Source organism: Mustela putorius, unplaced genomic scaffold (genome assembly GCF_011764305.1).
Source record: "Mustela putorius furo isolate JIRA1106 unplaced genomic scaffold, ASM1176430v1.1 tig00000785_pilon_pilon_pilon, whole genome shotgun sequence".
Classification (NCBI taxonomy): domain Eukaryota; kingdom Metazoa; phylum Chordata; class Mammalia; order Carnivora; family Mustelidae; genus Mustela; species Mustela putorius.
The window spans coordinates 1187907-1205461 of record NW_025421480.1 but is presented as its reverse complement, the minus strand read 5'-3'; the positions used below and the strand labels follow the sequence as shown (position 1 = coordinate 1205461).

General features: G+C 42.9%; 1 protein-coding gene and 1 long non-coding RNA gene across 9 annotated transcripts in view; one reads left to right on the top strand and one right to left on the bottom strand.

The window, feature by feature from the left end:
• LOC106006209 overlaps positions 1 to 17555 on the top strand; it is a 41713-nt gene that overhangs the window by 11895 nt on the left and 12263 nt on the right. For 4 of the 7 annotated variants that reach the window (XR_006607966.1, XR_006607965.1, XR_006607967.1 and 1 more), the window contains one exon: positions 3687 to 3798. The exons of the other annotated variants lie outside the window; for them this stretch is intronic. This is a non-coding gene — a long non-coding RNA (uncharacterized LOC106006209). The remainder of the gene's footprint in view (positions 1 to 3686; positions 3799 to 17555) is intronic. 7 annotated transcript variants of the gene reach the window in all.
• LOC101681442 (putative dimethylaniline monooxygenase [N-oxide-forming] 6) lies at positions 358 to 17269 on the bottom strand. Of its 2 annotated transcripts, none has more exons than XM_004756694.3 (8): positions 17138 to 17269; positions 12253 to 12441; positions 10902 to 11064; positions 9602 to 9744; positions 7787 to 7986; positions 6179 to 6534; positions 4122 to 4194; positions 358 to 2737 (listed from the first exon to the last, which is right to left on the bottom strand). In XM_004756694.3, exons 1-8 carry the CDS (start codon positions 17267 to 17269, stop codon positions 2395 to 2397), a joined length of 1599 nt encoding a protein of 532 aa, XP_004756751.1. In that variant the 3' UTR covers positions 358 to 2394. The 2 variants fall into 2 exon arrangements, with proteins under 2 accessions (XP_004756751.1, XP_012913844.1); XM_013058390.2 differs by lacking the exon at positions 17138 to 17269 and adding an exon at positions 12720 to 15907.

Here is a 17555-nt window from a genome sequence, read left to right as displayed (position 1 = left end):
GCCCTCTCGCTCGATACACACGTGTCCCATACGGAGTAGTAGTACTCTTCAGAAATACACTAGATGCACCACGCCTGCTATGCACATATGTGTGCACACGTATGCTTATGGTACACACGCACGTATACGTATGTATTTATGTATACTTACACGCATTACATGCTTATGAAGTGAACAATGCATTTAGTCCAATTTCTGAGGAGTAATCTGCATTTATGAAGACTATTTAGGGCAGCGACACAGCTCTGTCCTTTTTGTTCTCGAAGCCCCCGTGTGCTGTTTAGCTATCCATCACCGTTTTGATCGCATTGGCTTATGTATAGCTTTTGGATAGTACAAATGAACGTACTGTGAATATTATATACCAGTTTTTGTATAGATATATATTTTTATTTTTTCTGGGTTAATAAATACATATCTTGTGTGAGATATAATATTTGCAGATGTTTTCTCCCCATCTGTAATCTCTCTTTTGTTCTCTTAACATTGTCTTTTCAATGGTGGAATTTCTTAATTTTGATAAACCCTAGTTTATAAATTTTTTTTTCATGGATTGTGGATTTGATATAACTTAGACATCTTTCCCTAATTGAAAGACTATTTTTTAATGTTCTCTTCTAGAAGTTTTATACTTTTAAGATTTACATTTAGTTCTATGATCCATTTTGAGTTAATTTTTGTATATGGTGCAAAGTATTAATTGAATTCTCTTCATATCACATAAATATCCAGTTGCTTTAGTATCATTTGTTGAAAAGACTGTCGTATCTCCACTGACTTCCCTTAGATGATTCCCTTAGTGAATGAACGGCTTAAAAAACATATACTGCCAAAACTCTCAAGAAGAAACACATGGGTGCCTGGGTGGCTCAGTGGGTTAGACCACTGCCTTTGGTTCGGGTCATGATCTCAGGGTCCTGGGATTGAGCCCCGCATCGGGCTCTCTGCTCAGCAGGGAGCCTACTTCCTCCTCTCTCTCTGCCTGCCTCTCTGCCTACTTGTGATCTGTCTGTCAAATAAATAAATAAAATCTTAAAAAACAAAAAGAAGAAACACATAACCTGAGTAGTCCTATACCTATTAAAGAACTCATTAGACATCTGCCTTCGGCTCAGGTCACGATCCTGGGATCCTGGGATGGAATCCTGCATCGGGCCCCCCACTAGCAGGAAGCCGGCCCCCCCGCTCTTCTGCTCCTTCCTCTCTCTCTTCTGCCCTGTGTCCTCTCTCTAAAACAAACAAACAAACAAACAAACAAAAACACCTGAATGTATAGTTTAAAAACTTTTCCACAAAGAACTTCAGACCAGGATGGTTTCACTGGTGAATTCTAGGAAGCATTTAGGAAAGTAATAATGCCAATTATAGATAAACTTTTCCAGAAAATTTAAGAGGACAGAATACTCTCTGACGTATTCTGTGGGCCCACTCTTACACTGATACCAAGGCCAAACCAAAATATTACAAAAAATAAAATACAGATCAATGTTTACTATAGACATACATGCAAAAATCCTTAACAAATGTTAATAAATGTTCCTCCACTTAATAAAGGGTATTTATGAAATATCTATAGTTAACATCACTTCTTAAGATCAGGAACAAGGCAAGGATGTTTGATCTCACCACTTCTATTCAACATTATATTGGAGTTTCAAAGAAATAAGGCTCGCGAAAGAGATAAAAGATATCCAAATAGAAACTGGAGAAGTAAAGATATCTTATTTTTAGGCAAATTGATTATTTATGTAGAAAGTATTATGGAATCTATAAGAAAGTTACTAGAACAAATGATTGCATTTCTAAATATAAGCTGTAAACAATGTTTAACTACCATTTTTAATAACATCCAAAAATATCACATAGTTAGGATAAATCTGCCATATGATGGGTAAGAACTATACACAGAAAACTACAAACACTGCTGAGAGCAATTAAAGAAGATCTAAGTAGAGGAAGAGATACACTGTGTCACGGGTTGGAAGATTCATTATTGTTGTGATGTCATTTCTGATTGAACTCATGATAAAATGGAAATCATGATTCATGATAAAACACCCTGAAATAATGTACTGACGTTTGTCCGTCTCTCACATCTGCGCTCACTCCCTTCCCCTTCCTCTTCCTCACCTCGGGCACCTCCAAACTGGCCAATGCATCGTATGAAAACCCTTTCTAGAGTATAGAGTCTCATCCGAAAGGGAGAGGCTGGGTATCTTCCATTTTATTGAGACTTTCAGTTAAATGGGCCAGAATTCATTTTTATATCTGCAGGAGGGGAAGACGTAGCTATGAGTTCTTACGTATGCACATGTGTATACATCTGGAATTAAACTACATAGATATCTGTGATAAAACTTCCAGGCTAAACTCTGAGAATAATGGGCTTTCTCATTAGTAAAATGTGAGCCAAACAGCCAGCAAAAGCACTGGGAATGAAAGCATTTTGAGCAAATTATGAAAGTGTTGGGGTCTCTGAGCTTCACAGACAGCTCTTGTCCTGGTTGGCTTTACTGTCCTGTCCCACTGGGTCAGGATGGCATTTCTGGCCCCATCCCACTTCCCCGGTCCCATCAGTCGAAACTGGTACGGGCTACAAGGACCAAAGAACACCTCCAGGGCCAGCTGGGGGTCAGTCAGGAAGAGCCACGGTATGTTGGGCTTGGCCCCGATGAAGGAGCCCAGCTCGTCCATGTACGTGATGTAATCCGTCTGCAAAGTCTGGCTCTGGCCGAACCTGAGGAAAGAAAAGGACACTTCGCAATCAGTGTCACGGCTGTAAACCAGGCACTGATTTCTTATTTTCTACCTTAGAAAAGTAGCATTTTAGTCAGCGCCTCCCGAATTATCCCACTCCTATTTCTCCACAGCATTGCGTTTACCATTCTTTGGCAATAAATGACTTGATTTTTTTTTCTTTTCCTTCCTAATCTCTGTCTAAGTTTGATGTGATTTTGGTCTTCTGCCTCAGGCCTGGAGGGAACTGCCCTCTGTGTGTCCAGATGACTGACTAACTTAGCTCACCCTTTAACACATGGCTGTTCTTTACAGAACATCGCTTAGATCCGATGTTCGATTTTGGGGGCATGGCCTCATTTACTTTGATGAGCCTTGAAGAAAGGCTACCTTTTAAGAAGTGAGGTTGACTTTGGGGCCTCTCCTCTTCCTCCTCCATATTCCTATTGGCCATGATACAAAGGGTGGTGAGTGGAGGAGGCTGTGTAACTTGCTAGCACATGGGAGTGCCCACGTCACAGAGCTGTCCTGTGAACTGCATGAGATACGGGGAGCTTTTGTGCAGCTGGAAGTTTCCAGGTCTTCTCTGCTCTAGACCCTTCCCTGGCAACTATTTGGCGGCTCTCAGTGAATGAGGTGTCAGAGCTTTAAAGGGCAGAGAAACTTCTTATGCAGCCACCTATTCACCTGAATGGGATTCATGATCTAATTATTCTTTCAACAGATTTTAATACATAATTTGAAAAGGATTTACTTCTATAGAAGTAATTAACATAAAAAGTTACATGTAAGTATCGGATGTCTAGCCATGTGAATGACTTTCTACAAATCCCATTTATGGTGTACCTAAGAACCCACGTTTGGATGAATCAGAAATGAATATTCTTTTAGAAGAAAATAGCAGGGCAGGTGAACTCAGTTTAGTTCTTCATTTGGTTTTCTTATTACAGTGCTCTGTTCCCGGCTAGTTAACTTGCTGGCGGGCATGTGGCTGTTGGAAAGGACTTCTTGGAGACATGTGAGCCGGATAATTCTTTGTTTAGGTGGCCTGCCTTCTGCAAGGTAGGATGTTCAGCAGAATCCTAGTTTCTACACATTAGATGCCAATAGTATGCCCTCTATACTTGCAACAACCAAAAATGTCTCTGGACTTTGCCAAAAGTCCAGAATCACCCTCATTTGAGAAACTACCCTAGAGTGTAATGTGCTCTATACACTTGTGTGACGTGTAATGACTATTATTTTCCTATCAAATATTGCTTGATCATAGCAAGTGTTCCAAAAGTGTGAACTCTGACTAGTCAAAATATTATAAAATACATAAATGTTTTCCTACATATAAAGGAAAAACTTAGGATTTGTTTCATTAGCAAGTACAGTCTTACCACTTGAGTTTTTTCCCCATTTTCTCATCGATGTCATCCATCATTTCACTTGTAGTTGGCAAGGTACATGATTCTAGAAAAGAAACAAAGAAATATTGAAAAAGATGAAAAAAATCAGAACTATATAATGACATGATAATTTTTCTTGGTATTTATGAATTATGTCCCTAAGTAATTTTGTATCAAGAGGAGCCGCCTTGGGTATCTTTAGTAGAATAACAACTTATAGAAATAGTCTTGAGAAGGCACTGAACTCCCTCTGTGAGTGGCAAAGCTGGCCTGCAGTGAGATGGTGACAGCAGAGAAGTCTGTGGCTCCAACTCACCCGGTTTCATCTACCTGTGACGTCGTGCCAGGCCCAATCCTTAGCATGTCTGAGATACACCCCATGCACGTAATAGCTTAACAGTTCCTCTGTATTTCTTATTTGCATCCTCTTATCGAAAATTCTTTCGAGAAATAATCTGGTAAAATAGTTCACTCTAAGGTACATGGCAGTGGGAACAGACCCATGGAAGGAGGCATGGGTTTTCCATCAGCCTGCAACCAGAAGGGATCTTCAGGGCCCTCAGAAAACTGTTCGTGTTTTGCTACAGTTTGTCAGTGGAGGGGGCATCTGACAAATATCTATCTATCTATCTATCTATCTATCTCAAATATAGCTCTTTGGCCCTGCAACAGTGGCAGGAAGCTATTGTGACATTCACAGTGCAGAACACGTCCTCATCGTGGGCAGCCTTCCACACAGCCTGCCAGACCTGGCAGTCAGGTGTTTGCTAAAATTCTTGTCTGCGTTGTTCAATGTTGTGTCCCAAGTGCCAAGACAGAGTGTGGCATGTAGTGGTGCTCAGTAATTATGCAATGAATGAATAAATGATATATTTTGCTTCATGTAAATTCCTTGGGTTTATGAACTGTAGCCAACCTTTTTGGTAAAATTCCAGGTGCTTGGCATTGTCGTGCCTTTACGAGAAAAACACAGTGGAAGTATTTTACAGAAAGCACCCTTATAAATGATTTCATGACAGGGTTTTTAAAATAATGATTCTTTGTGGTACACTTGACATTGCTTACTTATCCATGACATTTGCAGAAAACATATGAGTCTATGATTGTAACATTTTCTTCGTTACCTATGGTCTAAGTTTCTATGGACAATATGTTAGGGGAAGTGTATCTAGATTGGCCCAGTCTTCTCAGCCCTTGAATAAAAAGGTGCTTTAAGTAATAAGGATGATGAGTATGACTGCTGTAAATTACGTCAGTATATTTGAGACATTGCTTTTCTTCACCTAACCCTCATATTCTTGATTTCCTCACAAAAGCTCACTTGTGGCCACTGGAGATCATGGGGTCTAGAGTGGAGGGAGCAGGAGAAGATGGTCAACAGAGTAAGCGTGGCCTGACTTTGCGGTTCTGACAGTTTGGCCCCGGGAAGGTCTCTAGCGTCGCCCACAACATCCTCAGGACCCGTCTCACCTCCACAGTGTGTCTTGACATCGCTGCTACCTACCGCTGTCTTTCTCTTGCTTAAAGCTTTGCAAAGTATGTGGTGCCTGGGTGGCTCAGTGGGTTAAGACTCTGCCTTCAGCTCAGGTCATGATTTCACGGTGCTGGGATGGAGCCCTGTGTTGGGCTCTTTGCCCAGCAGAGAGCCTGCTTCCCCCCCTTTCTCTGCCTGCCTCTCTGCCTACTTGTGATCTCTCTGTCTGTCAAATAAATAAATAAAATCTTAAAAAAATAAAAAATCTTTGCAAAGTCCCTCCAATTTCCCTATGAGAAGTCTAAGCTCTGTAAGACAGTTCCCAAGGCCCTCCACGGTCTAGTCCCTTTCTCTATTTCTTGCCACTCCCTGCCTCTGTTTTATATGTCCTTACAGAACACCTTAAGACTTCCCCTATTGTAACGTTCCCCTGGCTCTCTTTGGGACTGTGTAAGATCAAGGAGTATGTCTAGTTCCTTTATATTCCTGGCATCTAGCACAGTACTTGGCATATAGTAGGTGCTCAATAAATGTTCACTGACTAAATGGATAAAAGACAGAATGGTCCACCTACTTGCAAACACTTTAGCTGCCCAGCGAGCTTGCAGGTCAGCCGTGGGGATGGCAGCCCCAAGGGACTGGACAAGACCAATCACAGCCAAGGTAGGCCTCTCCATTTTGGGGGGGAAGATGCCTTTAAACAAGGTGACCTCATTGTTTCTGCTTTTGATGATGGAGTCATCAAGGAAGGGGTAGGCGTAATCATAGCCTGTTGCGAAGATGATGTAGTCAATGGCCTCAAACACGGTCCCGTCCTCAAACACAGCCGAGGTCTCTGTAAACTCCTTCACGCTGGGCTTGATGGAGACAGTACCACACAGGATGCGGGATGGAAGCTCGTCATTGAATACAGGTTCTTTCCTCAGGGGACTGTTCAGAAACAAGGAACAAAGGCTTTTGCTGTAACATACTTTGGTTCCAGGAAATATCTGCAGTAGTTCAGAGCACTAGAACCAAAGCTGAGGAGTGAAACATTAGCATGGGGACCACTGAGCTCTTCTTCTGTGGCAGGTTTTCTTCTATTGCCTGCAACAGTCCTTAAGAAATTCTGTCTGAGGAGCGCTTGGGTGGCTCAGTCAGTTAAGTGTCTGTCTTTCGCTCAGGTCATGATCCTGAGGTTGTGGGATCGAGCCCTTCGTCAGGCTCCCTGCTCAGTGCGGAGTCCGCTTCTCCCCTTGCCCCCCTCCCTGCTCGTGCTCTCTCTCTCACTCTCTGTCAAATAAATAAAATCTTAAAAAAAAAAAAAAGAATTTCTGTTTGAGCTGCCTCTTTTGGCTCTTTGAAGCTCGAAGATTTCCTTATGAGCACTTACACGATTTGGTGATTCACCAAACAGATGAGAATAAAACTAATTCCTAGACATAATCAGTGGTTCTGAGGGCAGAATTTGGAACCAGGTGGCCCAGGTTTATAATCTACCTCTGTCTCTCACGAGTGGCTACTTCTCTGTATTTGTTTCCTTGTGTGTAAAATGCAGTAGTGATGGTTTTACATGTTTCATGGGTCTTGACTGTCCCGCTAAAACACTAGACTGTGTGGTTGAGGAGGAGTGCACTTTAATTGTGAGATTTTCTGCTTTCTGAGACATGTCGATTAACACTACCTGGTTCGTTGCTCTTTAGATGCATACTAGAAAATTGAGATTCATACGAACCAATATTTGTAAAGCTTGATAGTTCCCAAAATGCCTTAATTTTTTTTTTTTTTTGCTCTTCCTGCATACCACAGTAGTCTTGATGAGTAGATATTATTATTGCTATCTCCATCACCTGTAGCGTGGATAAGGTATTCCTCAAAAGACAGTTCATGAACTGGCTCAGCCCTCAAGATTCTGTGCTATAGCTTGAAGCTCCCATAAATGAATCTTGCATGTCAGAGGCATCCAGCTGCCTGCTCCTTTGCCATTTTGTATTTTCCCATATACCTCTCACCATTAGAGTCATTTCAGTAAGATTTTCACCCCATGCATGACCTCTGAGTATACCATGTCACTTATGCAGTCCTCACTTTAATCCCAATGACCTTTGTGAGATGACTTAAGTTAGACCTACGGAGAAAAATTTCAACTGAAACTACTGCCCCACTTTTTTTGGGATGAGAAAATAGGAGTTACTTATAGTACCCATTTAAAGGCATCAGGCCGTAGTTCTCATGCTTAAACCATGTGTTCATCTTCTTGACATATAACCAGTCGGAGACAAATGAAGGAAGGGCATTCCGGAGGAAGGTTGCGAAACGGGTCACGTGCACCATGTCCCAAGGATAGCCATGGTCCCAAACCCGGCTCATGACCCAAGAACCACTTCTGCTGCTGATAATGACCTGGTGGGGAAGGCAACACGGATTTCAATACCACTCTGTAAGAAAGAAGCAGATATGACACAACAGACACGTACTGTGGGCCTCTCCATACATTTCCCCAGTATCTAGGCAGAAACATTTTTAGAGAGTTGGGTCAAGATGAAAAGTCCATGATTGAAACTAGATAGAAACAGAACTACTCTGCCCCTATACCCCAGAGGGCTGGTTCACAGTTGTTGAAATAATGAGAGCCTGTCATCTTGGAACAAGAGGGCTGTGTCTTTAATTGTGACAGGCCTAATCTTCACAGAGTCAGAGACATCGATGGTAGGGGACCAGCCAGTCCAGAGCCTCAGTGGTGGTGGATGGTGGTTGTTGCTGGGTTGGGTGGGAGAAATATAGCTTAATCTCTACCTGAAATTGGGCTGAGGAGATACCAAAGAGTTAATTCAGTTTTCTGTTTGAAGTCTCCTCTCTCCATCCTTCTCACACACCCACTCCATGACCTCTGCTCGGGACCCAAACCATGGCAGCCGTCTCAGCTCTGAGACAAGTCCAGCTGCTTGTCTGTTACGATGCTTTTGTGACAACCCAAGGGAATCGAACGTCAAAAAATTCCTTAAGTTTTATTTATACTCACTTAAGAATTTGTTTATTGAGCATGTGTTTCCTTAAAAATAGGTTAAGTTCTTCAAGGTCTGTTGGTCATGGATGATTTAGCTTAGAGTCCTTTGGGAAGCCTTCCTTGACTTCATCCAGGCTAAGCTATCTTCTCTTTCTGTGGTGCTGCTGTTGCTGTACCTCATGTTACTGAGGCTTCATCAGCTCCTTTCTTGCCTGTCCTCTCATTTCCGCCCACCGACTGCCCCCGGAAGTCAAGAAGAAGTCTGATTTATTTCTGTGCTTATTTCTAGTCTGACATGATTCTGGCATATAACCTGTGCCCCGTGTTTCCTGAGTCCTGGCTGTTGAGTTTTTGGATAAATGACAGCAAGAACCAGATCGCATGTGTCTTTCAGATCTTTGGAATGATAAGCACAATCAATGCCTTTTGTGTGGGAGGAGATAAGACATGCTGTGAAATATATAAGGGTGGATCCCAACTAGCACCAACTAGCAACAGTTTGCTTGGAAGCCATCAGAGCACAAAATTTTTTTAAAAAATGCACTCTTGGGACGCCTGGGTGGCTCAGTTGGTTAAGCGGCTGCCTTCAGCTCAGGTCATGATCCCAGCGTCCTGGGATCGAGTCCCCCATCGGGCTCCTTGCTCCGCGGGGAGCCTGCTTCTCCCTCTGCCTCTGCCTGCCATTCTGTCTGCTTGTGCTCACTCTCTCCCCCTCTCTCTCTCTGACAAATAAATAAAAATATTTAATAAAAAAAATGCACTCTTATCTACACACACACACACACACACACACACACAGGCACGCTTGCCTCTGGGTGGGACAGAATGTACTTCCTTGCTCGCCTGGCCCACACCACCTTGCTTCCCTGGAGGATGTCTCAAGTCCTCCATGACTCAACGGGCACATGCCCAGGCGGAGCCCTTGTCTCAGGACATGGCCAACTGGAGCCGCAGGGCCTCAGCGTTGACTTAAGAGGGTGGCGTACCCCAGGCTCATTTCTCAAAGTGTACCTGCGCAGCCAGACGACTGAGCTCTACGGCAATGTCAGATCCAGAGTTCCCCAGGCCGATCACCAGGACCCTCTTCCCCTTGAAGGCTTCTGGGTCCTTGTAGTCCCTGCTGTGGAGGTAGTGGCCTTGAAACCGGTGTAGGCCTGAGGGGAACACGAGGAGTACTTTGAGTTGATTTTTCAGAAGAAATGATGAAGACTCAGTTTTCATTTTTTGAAAAATTCCTATTACCAGTCTTCATTTAAAAAAAAAATCTTCCTAGTTAAAGTGCATTTATCCTTTCAGTGGCTTTTGACACTACACCCCCAACTAAGTACTTACAGGGCCCTAAAAAGCCTACAGTATGGGAACTTGTGTTTTGACAGTAATAATAGCCAATGTTTGTTGAGTCCTCACGGTGGGCCAAGTCCTCTGCTAAAAGATTTACAGTCTAACATCTGATCTGGATAACATCTCTGAGTGGCAGATACCAGTGTCTCTATTTTTAAAAGACAGGGAATCAAGACAATGAAATTAAGTGACTCGTCTAAGGTCCTCTAAATATACTGCCTCTTAACCTTCAGGCCTTCAATCCTCTATTCTTCCTGAATCTTACTCTTTTAATTATTTGACCTGTGAACAGCCTGCCTGCAGATGGGAAGTCTAATATGTTATGGTGGACATGTGTTTCTGCTGCAAGGAAAGACAGAGGGGAGGAGAAAGATCGGTTGCTTGTGTATCGCGTTTATTTGATGTTTGGCACTTTTGTACAGTAGTAGAGTATGGTGCTACACACACACACACACACACAGAAATTTCTTTTTTTTTTTTTTTTAATTTTATTTGACAGAGAGAGAGATCACAAGTAGGCAGAGAGGCAGGCAGAGAGAGGAGGAAGCAGGCTCCCCGCTGAGCAGAGAGCCCAATGCGGGGCTCGATCCCAGGACCCTGGGATCACAACCCAAGCCGAAGGCAGAGGCTTCAACCCACTGAGCCACCCAGGCACCCCCACACACTGAAATTTCTTAAGTGAATTTACAAAATGTACCTATAGATGACTTTTAAAAACCCTTTCTCTAAAGAAATACTTCCTCTTCAGGTCTTCATCTGATCTCTGACTAGTAGGTCCTTGATTCTTTTAGCATAAGGGTTCAAGAGGCCAATTCTTACTATATCTCACATATCATCAGACTCCCAAATTTTGTTTTGAAATCTTTGGAAACTTAAGAATAATTATTATGTACCATCTATGGAAAAGATGTAGTGCAACCCTTGACATTTGTGTATAAATTTTAGTATATTATATATTTTTCCAACTTACCAGGAAAAGAATCAGTTGGTAGGTTGGGGTACACATGATGTCCTGAACAAATCATCACAGCATCAAAAATAGCAGATTCCTGTTTCCCATCCTTCTCCGAAACAACTTCCCATTGTCCGGTGACTAAGAAGTTGGGGCATTTCTTTATGCTAGAAACCAGGGTCTTAAAGAAAACCAGAAAGAAATTTACAGTTATATTTACAGTTCTGTGGGTTTTAATTTTTTCACCGTGTTTCTGTAGAGGAAATCACTGCCATGACCTCCCTGATCATTGAGAAATATATGGGAAAACATTAAAATAAGGAGTGATAGTGATTCTTCAAATCTCCCAAGGAAAATTACTCAGTGGGACATATTTACTTTTTTAACATCTAGTTAGTAGGTATGGGGTAGATTACACTGAATATTCTTGTGAAAGATGCCATGTCATTTGCTTACCACCTTCAACTGGCATTCCTGGCTTCTTTCTCTCCGACCCCATTTTCTATCAATTCCATAAATACGGGAATATCTCGGGGTTATCAGTCCTCATTTCTCCTTTGCAATGTACAGATACTCTCCCTTGGAGATATTAGCCACTTCCATAGTATGACTATTATGTAGATAAATATAAAATTATATTAAGTATAATACAACAATAAATAAATAATAATAAACAAAAAAATAATAAATAAAATAATAAATAAAACAATTCATAGCTCTTGTAAGATGTGGAAAAGAAAGCCCTTGGTGACAGTAAATACAATCCCAGTTCATAAGTCTTTTTGGTTACTTTTCTCACTACATACGTATGTTTGCAATCAGCAGTACTGAATGGAGATTAGGAACTCTAAACAAATGCGAAGCACTGTTGTTATTTGCGGAGCCCAGTCTTCTCTGCTATGGCTGCTGAGTCTCCGCATCTGAGGAACCAAGTGGGGGGCGGATGAGAGCAAGGACTGCATTAGTCACTCATTTAAAATGTCGCTCTCCTCATGGTGGCAGAACCTCCAAAGAATGCCACAGCTTCTTGAACCACACCTCACTGGCATTGAACTCAAGAAGTCTAAGTATGGACTGGAGAACTTGGGATTGTTTATAAAACGTGACAGAGTGACGGCGGAGTGTGCACTTTGACGGTGTAAGCACATCTAGTGTTTTCTGCTGCGTTCTCAAAGCTCTCAGAGACCAGCGGAGAACATGTTCAGAGGAAAAAACCAACGAGACACAAATACTTTAAAATCCAAGCCAACGTTGGATTGGCGAGCGATCCTAATACTTGGCTCTGATTTCTAGAGCCGAATATTATACCTTGCTTCCCCCCAAGGGATAAACATGCTGAGATCAACAGCACCAGTTAGAAGCCCCTTACCTCAAACTGTATATATCTTAAAAGGTTCTTCTTTTGAGCAAATGTCCTTATGTATTCCTGGAGCTTGCTGTGGTGCATATAGTTGGGGAAGTCATCAGGATACGGGAAGTCTGGGAAGCACATCATCTCTTTGGAAGAGTTGGTGAATACGGACTGGTAAATGCTGGCTCTGCCTTCTTCGGCTTGGTTCTAGGAAGAAGGATAAAGCTCAAAAAGGAAGTCAAGAATGGCATTCTCTTCAGTGAATAGTCAATTTTACTTCAACTGAAACCTTTTTAATATGTAAAAAAAAAAAAAAAGGACATTAAAACAATTCATAGCTCTTGTAAGATGTGGAAAAGAAAGCACTAAGCATCGCACATGGCACAGAGCGGGGGCCTACACCTTAGCTCTCTTACTGGAATTACCCCTGCGTTAACACTGCTTGTGGTCTCGTAGAGTTTTCTTTCTGTTTCCAGTCACAGCACCTGGTTCTGATCTCCTGCTCACAACACAACGAAGTGGTTCACAGGCGGTGGTAGTTCGGAATCTCCTTGCTCGGCTCTACAGCATTCAGCGAACAATCAACCAGCAACAGAACCTTCTCTTGAAGTGGAGGCTTTGTTTATTTGGCCTAGTCAGAATCAGCCCAATGGCCCCTTAAATCACAGATTCCTGGCCCCATCCATAGAATTTCTGATTCAGTGTGTCTGGCTTGGGGCCTGAGGATCTGCATTTCCCACAGTTCCAGGCGATGCTCAGGCTGCTGGCCCAGGAACCACTGCTCTTTCAGGAATGGATTCTGTGCTTGAGGAGTCCCTGAACCACCGGTTAGTGCTCCTCGCCCCTCACCAAACACATAGGAAATAGATGCCTCAGAACTTGTATTAAGTCTTGCCAGTGCATCGTGAAGCCACATCACTGAAAAATGGCTTTCTTTTTGAGAAGTAGTTGAAGGCTAAATGGAAAAACAAACATTTCCTCTCTGTTTTAAGGAGGATAAAAGTTCACACAATGTGCTGCCTTGAAAGTACTTTAACAAGCTGGCTGCCTCTGCTTCCTCGGAAACCAAAGAAATGCCATGTTCCTGCCGGATTCAAGATCTCCATCTCCCTGTAGCCCCATACTGACCTCAAGAAGACACGGACAAAAAGTGCCAGGAAGGCCTGACAGGCTTATGTCTGGGGCGGGGCTGCTTGTGGCCTCCGTTTGAAGATAAAACTTCTAGTCACGGTTGTTGTGTTTCTTATAAATAGCCAGGCTCAAGAGATTTTGACTTTCCTACAAGCCTCGCTTTGAAATTTCTGCTAAGGTCAGAAAAAGGGTGATGGCTCATGCCTGGTGGATTTTGAGGTTTGAGTCTTTCCTGTTTGAGTCTTTCCTGTTCACCCATGGCCATACCTTTTGTTGGTGGTTGTGGAAGGAGACAAGGGAGGGAGTTTTCTCAGGTGTGGACTGAAGGGAGGGAGGCCTGAGCTTCAGGCAGCGACTGGTTAACAAAAACATAAGACTGCTGGGAAACAGAGAAAGGCCTTGGGTTATTTCCACCCTGAATGAATCTCTGCTCTTTGCCTCTTGACCACAGCCAATCATAACAGGAGGAGGAAGAATGTGTCCCCTGCAGCCCCTGGAATTCTCCCTGAAGGACTGTTCTACACCCGAAGGAAAACAGATGTATTACATAACAGCAGACGATTGCTTCAGAGCTCGTATTTTCAGTTTCAGCATGTGGTGGGGTTTGAGTGGGGAGGAGGAAGTAAAACTCTGCCTCTGGCTGAGAGAGCTGCCCTAGACCCAGAGATCCAAGCAGCCACGGTCACGTTATCATGGCCCGTCTTGGGTTATGACTGTGTCCATGTCTCTCGTCTTCCCACTGGAACGTAGGCAACCGGAGGGCGAGGTCAGAGGCTGATCTAGAATGTCGTGAGTGCATGTCAACAGTCTGCCCTGAGCTGCTTTCAGATTCCATCTCTGCTCGGCAATTCCACTTCTCCTGGTCCAAATATACCCTCAAGGACCCGCTCAAAAATTGTCCCTCCATCATGCCTTTCCTTGTCTCTTTCTTACCAACCAGCAGTCATCCTGTCTCCACCTCTGCTGAGCTCTGATCGTCTTTACTGGCCTAATCGCATATTCACTGATATTTATAGTTAATCTAGGACTTGTTTTCTCTGATTCTAAAATGCTGGCTGCCTGTTGTACCTCTTACCTGCAGCTTTCCCTAACATCGTGGCCTAAGCACGGTGCACTCCCCAAATACTTGCTGAGTGAATAAATGAATGGGTGAGTGGAGCAAACGTCCAGATGGTTCTGGTTCCACTGTTTTCCCCTTTTGTATTGCAGCAGCATGGAAGTCTTCTGAGGACACGAGACCTTAATCTTGGAGTATATGAAACTTAAAACATGCTCCCATGCAGCCTGCTAGTGTTTAAACCTTGTTTGGTTTCCATTTTGTGGAAAAAGCACACGGTGAAAAGTTCAGAATTATTAGGTTTCTTTCTTTCTTCTGAAAGAAAGTCCTGCCTAACAGGACTTGCAAGATAAAAGCTTACATAACACATATTTCTAAAGATCTCTTTCTCAGAGTGGATTGTATGCACCACGCAACCTTTCTTCGACAAGAAGAACAGGTGCAGGATATGGAGGGACTAAAGTTTAGAGTATTTTTCTGTGTTTACATGCCCATGGGGCTGTTGGAGTAGAATTCTGCTTATAACCAGTGACCTTATGGGAAAGCGCTATCCCGTCTTGCAAAGAACCCAGAGTCTTAGATTGTACCGATCTGTCGTCTGTTGCTTCCTTAAGTAAACTCGGTGATCTTGGCACTGGTACTTACAGATCCCTGGACGCACCATGTCCACTGCTTCCTTTGTGCCTTTCATGATGGTCGCTCCTACCTAGAAACCTCTCTCACCGGTCCTGCACACCGCCGCTGACTGTCCGTGGGGTGCCGTTCACAGACTGCAGTGGGACTATCACTCTCTGGTGTTGTGTCACGTAACAGTCCTCTACTCTTGCTGTCTGAGAACATCCTTCGAGTCTCAGCTACGTGCTCTCCTTGCAGGAAGTTTCCTGGACCTGCTTACGTTTTCGTAGCAAACCCCCACCCTCTTCTAGATCTCCAGGCACTCGTTTGTTAAACGGCCACCAAGGGCTGTCTCGTTGTTGCTCAGGTTTATAACCTCTTATTTGAAACTCTTAGGGCTAGATGTATTTTGGATTTTGTAGAGTTTTGGGTTTCTCTCCATTACATTTCTAGTGAGATCTGGGACCGCACCCTATAGTCAATGGCAAGAAAACTTCTGTAGTGAAACACAGAGTGGCACAAAGGAAGATTATAACTAGCCTAATGTCAAGTTCAACTCATGTTTTCTGACCATTTGACTTCAGGAAAGATTTTGCCATCAAACAAATTTTTGCCCATTTTCTATCAAAGGACCTGTATTATGGCTTACTTCATATTTTTCATCGCAGTACTTGGCACAAAACTGCCCAAAGAGATGTTCAAGCAGCATTTAGTTGTTGCTGATGAGATCATAGAGAACGATTTCATCTTTTAGGCTAAGTTAGCCACATCTCCCTGAACAAATAGAAATAAAATCACATCCTTAAAAAATAATAGCTCTTGATTACTTCCTAATGGAAATGATCTTATATCTCATATGACACATCCAGGATTATAGGACCTCTCACTTTAAAAAGAAAAACCTCTTTTTTAAAAAAATATTTTATTCATTTATCTGACAGAGACAGAGATCACAAGTAGGCAGAGAGGCAGGCAGAGAGAGGGGGAAACAGGCTCCCCGTTGAGCAGAGAGCCCGATGCGGGGCTCGATCCCAGGACCCTGAGATCATGACCTGAGTTGAAGGCAGAGGTTTAACCCACTGAGCCACCTAAGCATTCCTAAAAAACCTCTTGAGATGAAAACGAATATGTCCTAAGTTAGCACTGATATATTCTATTAGAGTAATGTATTGTTGTAGTTTGGGCAAGCACTGAGACAAAGACAGAAGAGTTTGGTTACAAGGAGAATGGTGTGGATATGACGTCTTCATGTCAGTATGTGTCATCTACATCCAGTCACAATGGCTGGGAAATTCAGGACAGAAAGGATGGAAGTTTCCCTGACCTGGCTTTCAAAGTTTGAAAAAATTGTTTTTATAATGAATATTTTCTGATTATATCATTTGTCCAACAATGAGACTGAATAGCAAAGGCAATCACTTTTCTCTCTGGTTTTGGAGTTTGGAAACTATTCAACAGTCACTCACACAACATGCACAACCATTTATCATAACATACAATATCTTTGCAATAGACACAAGTGAATTATAACATCACATCCCATTACAGTTGGAAGGCATGTTAGAGGATACCTACTCTCCCACCTTGACATTTGACCAATGAGCATTTGAGGTCCAGAAAGAACAGAAAGGACTTGCCTGAAATTAATCTTCCCAGAAAACCTAAGGTTGAGACTATAACTCAGAACTTCTGACTTTGGTCTAATTTTTTCTCTTCCTTTGTTTCCTTTCCTTTCCCCCACCCACCATGTTTCTAGGTTTTCTGAGCAGTAGTGAACAGGGATAGAATCCATTCCATTACATGGGGGGAGGCAGTGGTACATTTTTGTTTTTGTTACAAATTGCGGACATTGGCACCCTTTCAAGCCTTGAGATCTGGGCTCTGCAGAGAGCAGGTAACAATGCAGGTAACAATGTTTCCTGAGCTAGTATGAAGTAGTTTTAAGTGATTGGACGGTAGCATGATGGGAGAGATAAAATTTTACTTTCCAGATCTGGAGCTTATTTGACCTACCACCCAAGTCCGAATAGAACTGATCAGATTTGACTTAGGGAGCGACCCATCTCCCTTCTGTTGGTATCCCAGTGATGTCCCACTCACCGAGAATTTCCACAGGCCTCCAACATCATTGCTTCTCTCAAAGCAAGTGGGCTCCAGCCCCTCTTCCAGGCAGCACCGGATGGAGGCTAAGCCACTGACACCAGCTCCGACAATGGCCACTCTCTTCCCCATGGTTGCCAGGAAGGAGGGCCTGGAGAGAGCTTCTTTAGAAGAGTGTCCCTGAACACTTGGGATTTTTCAGTAGGAAGAACCAGTCAAGGTTTGCGCGTCAGGATCCTCACCTTAACACAAGAAAACATAAATGCAAGTTAACAAGCTATGCTCATCATTTTTACCACTCTTGCTATAATAAGATAATAAATCTGGCTATTTCTCCTGCTTATTCAAGATGCTCAAAATAGCAGAGTCATTGAATGTTGGAGCAGGAAGGCCCTTGAAGTTCATCAGTCTAATGCTC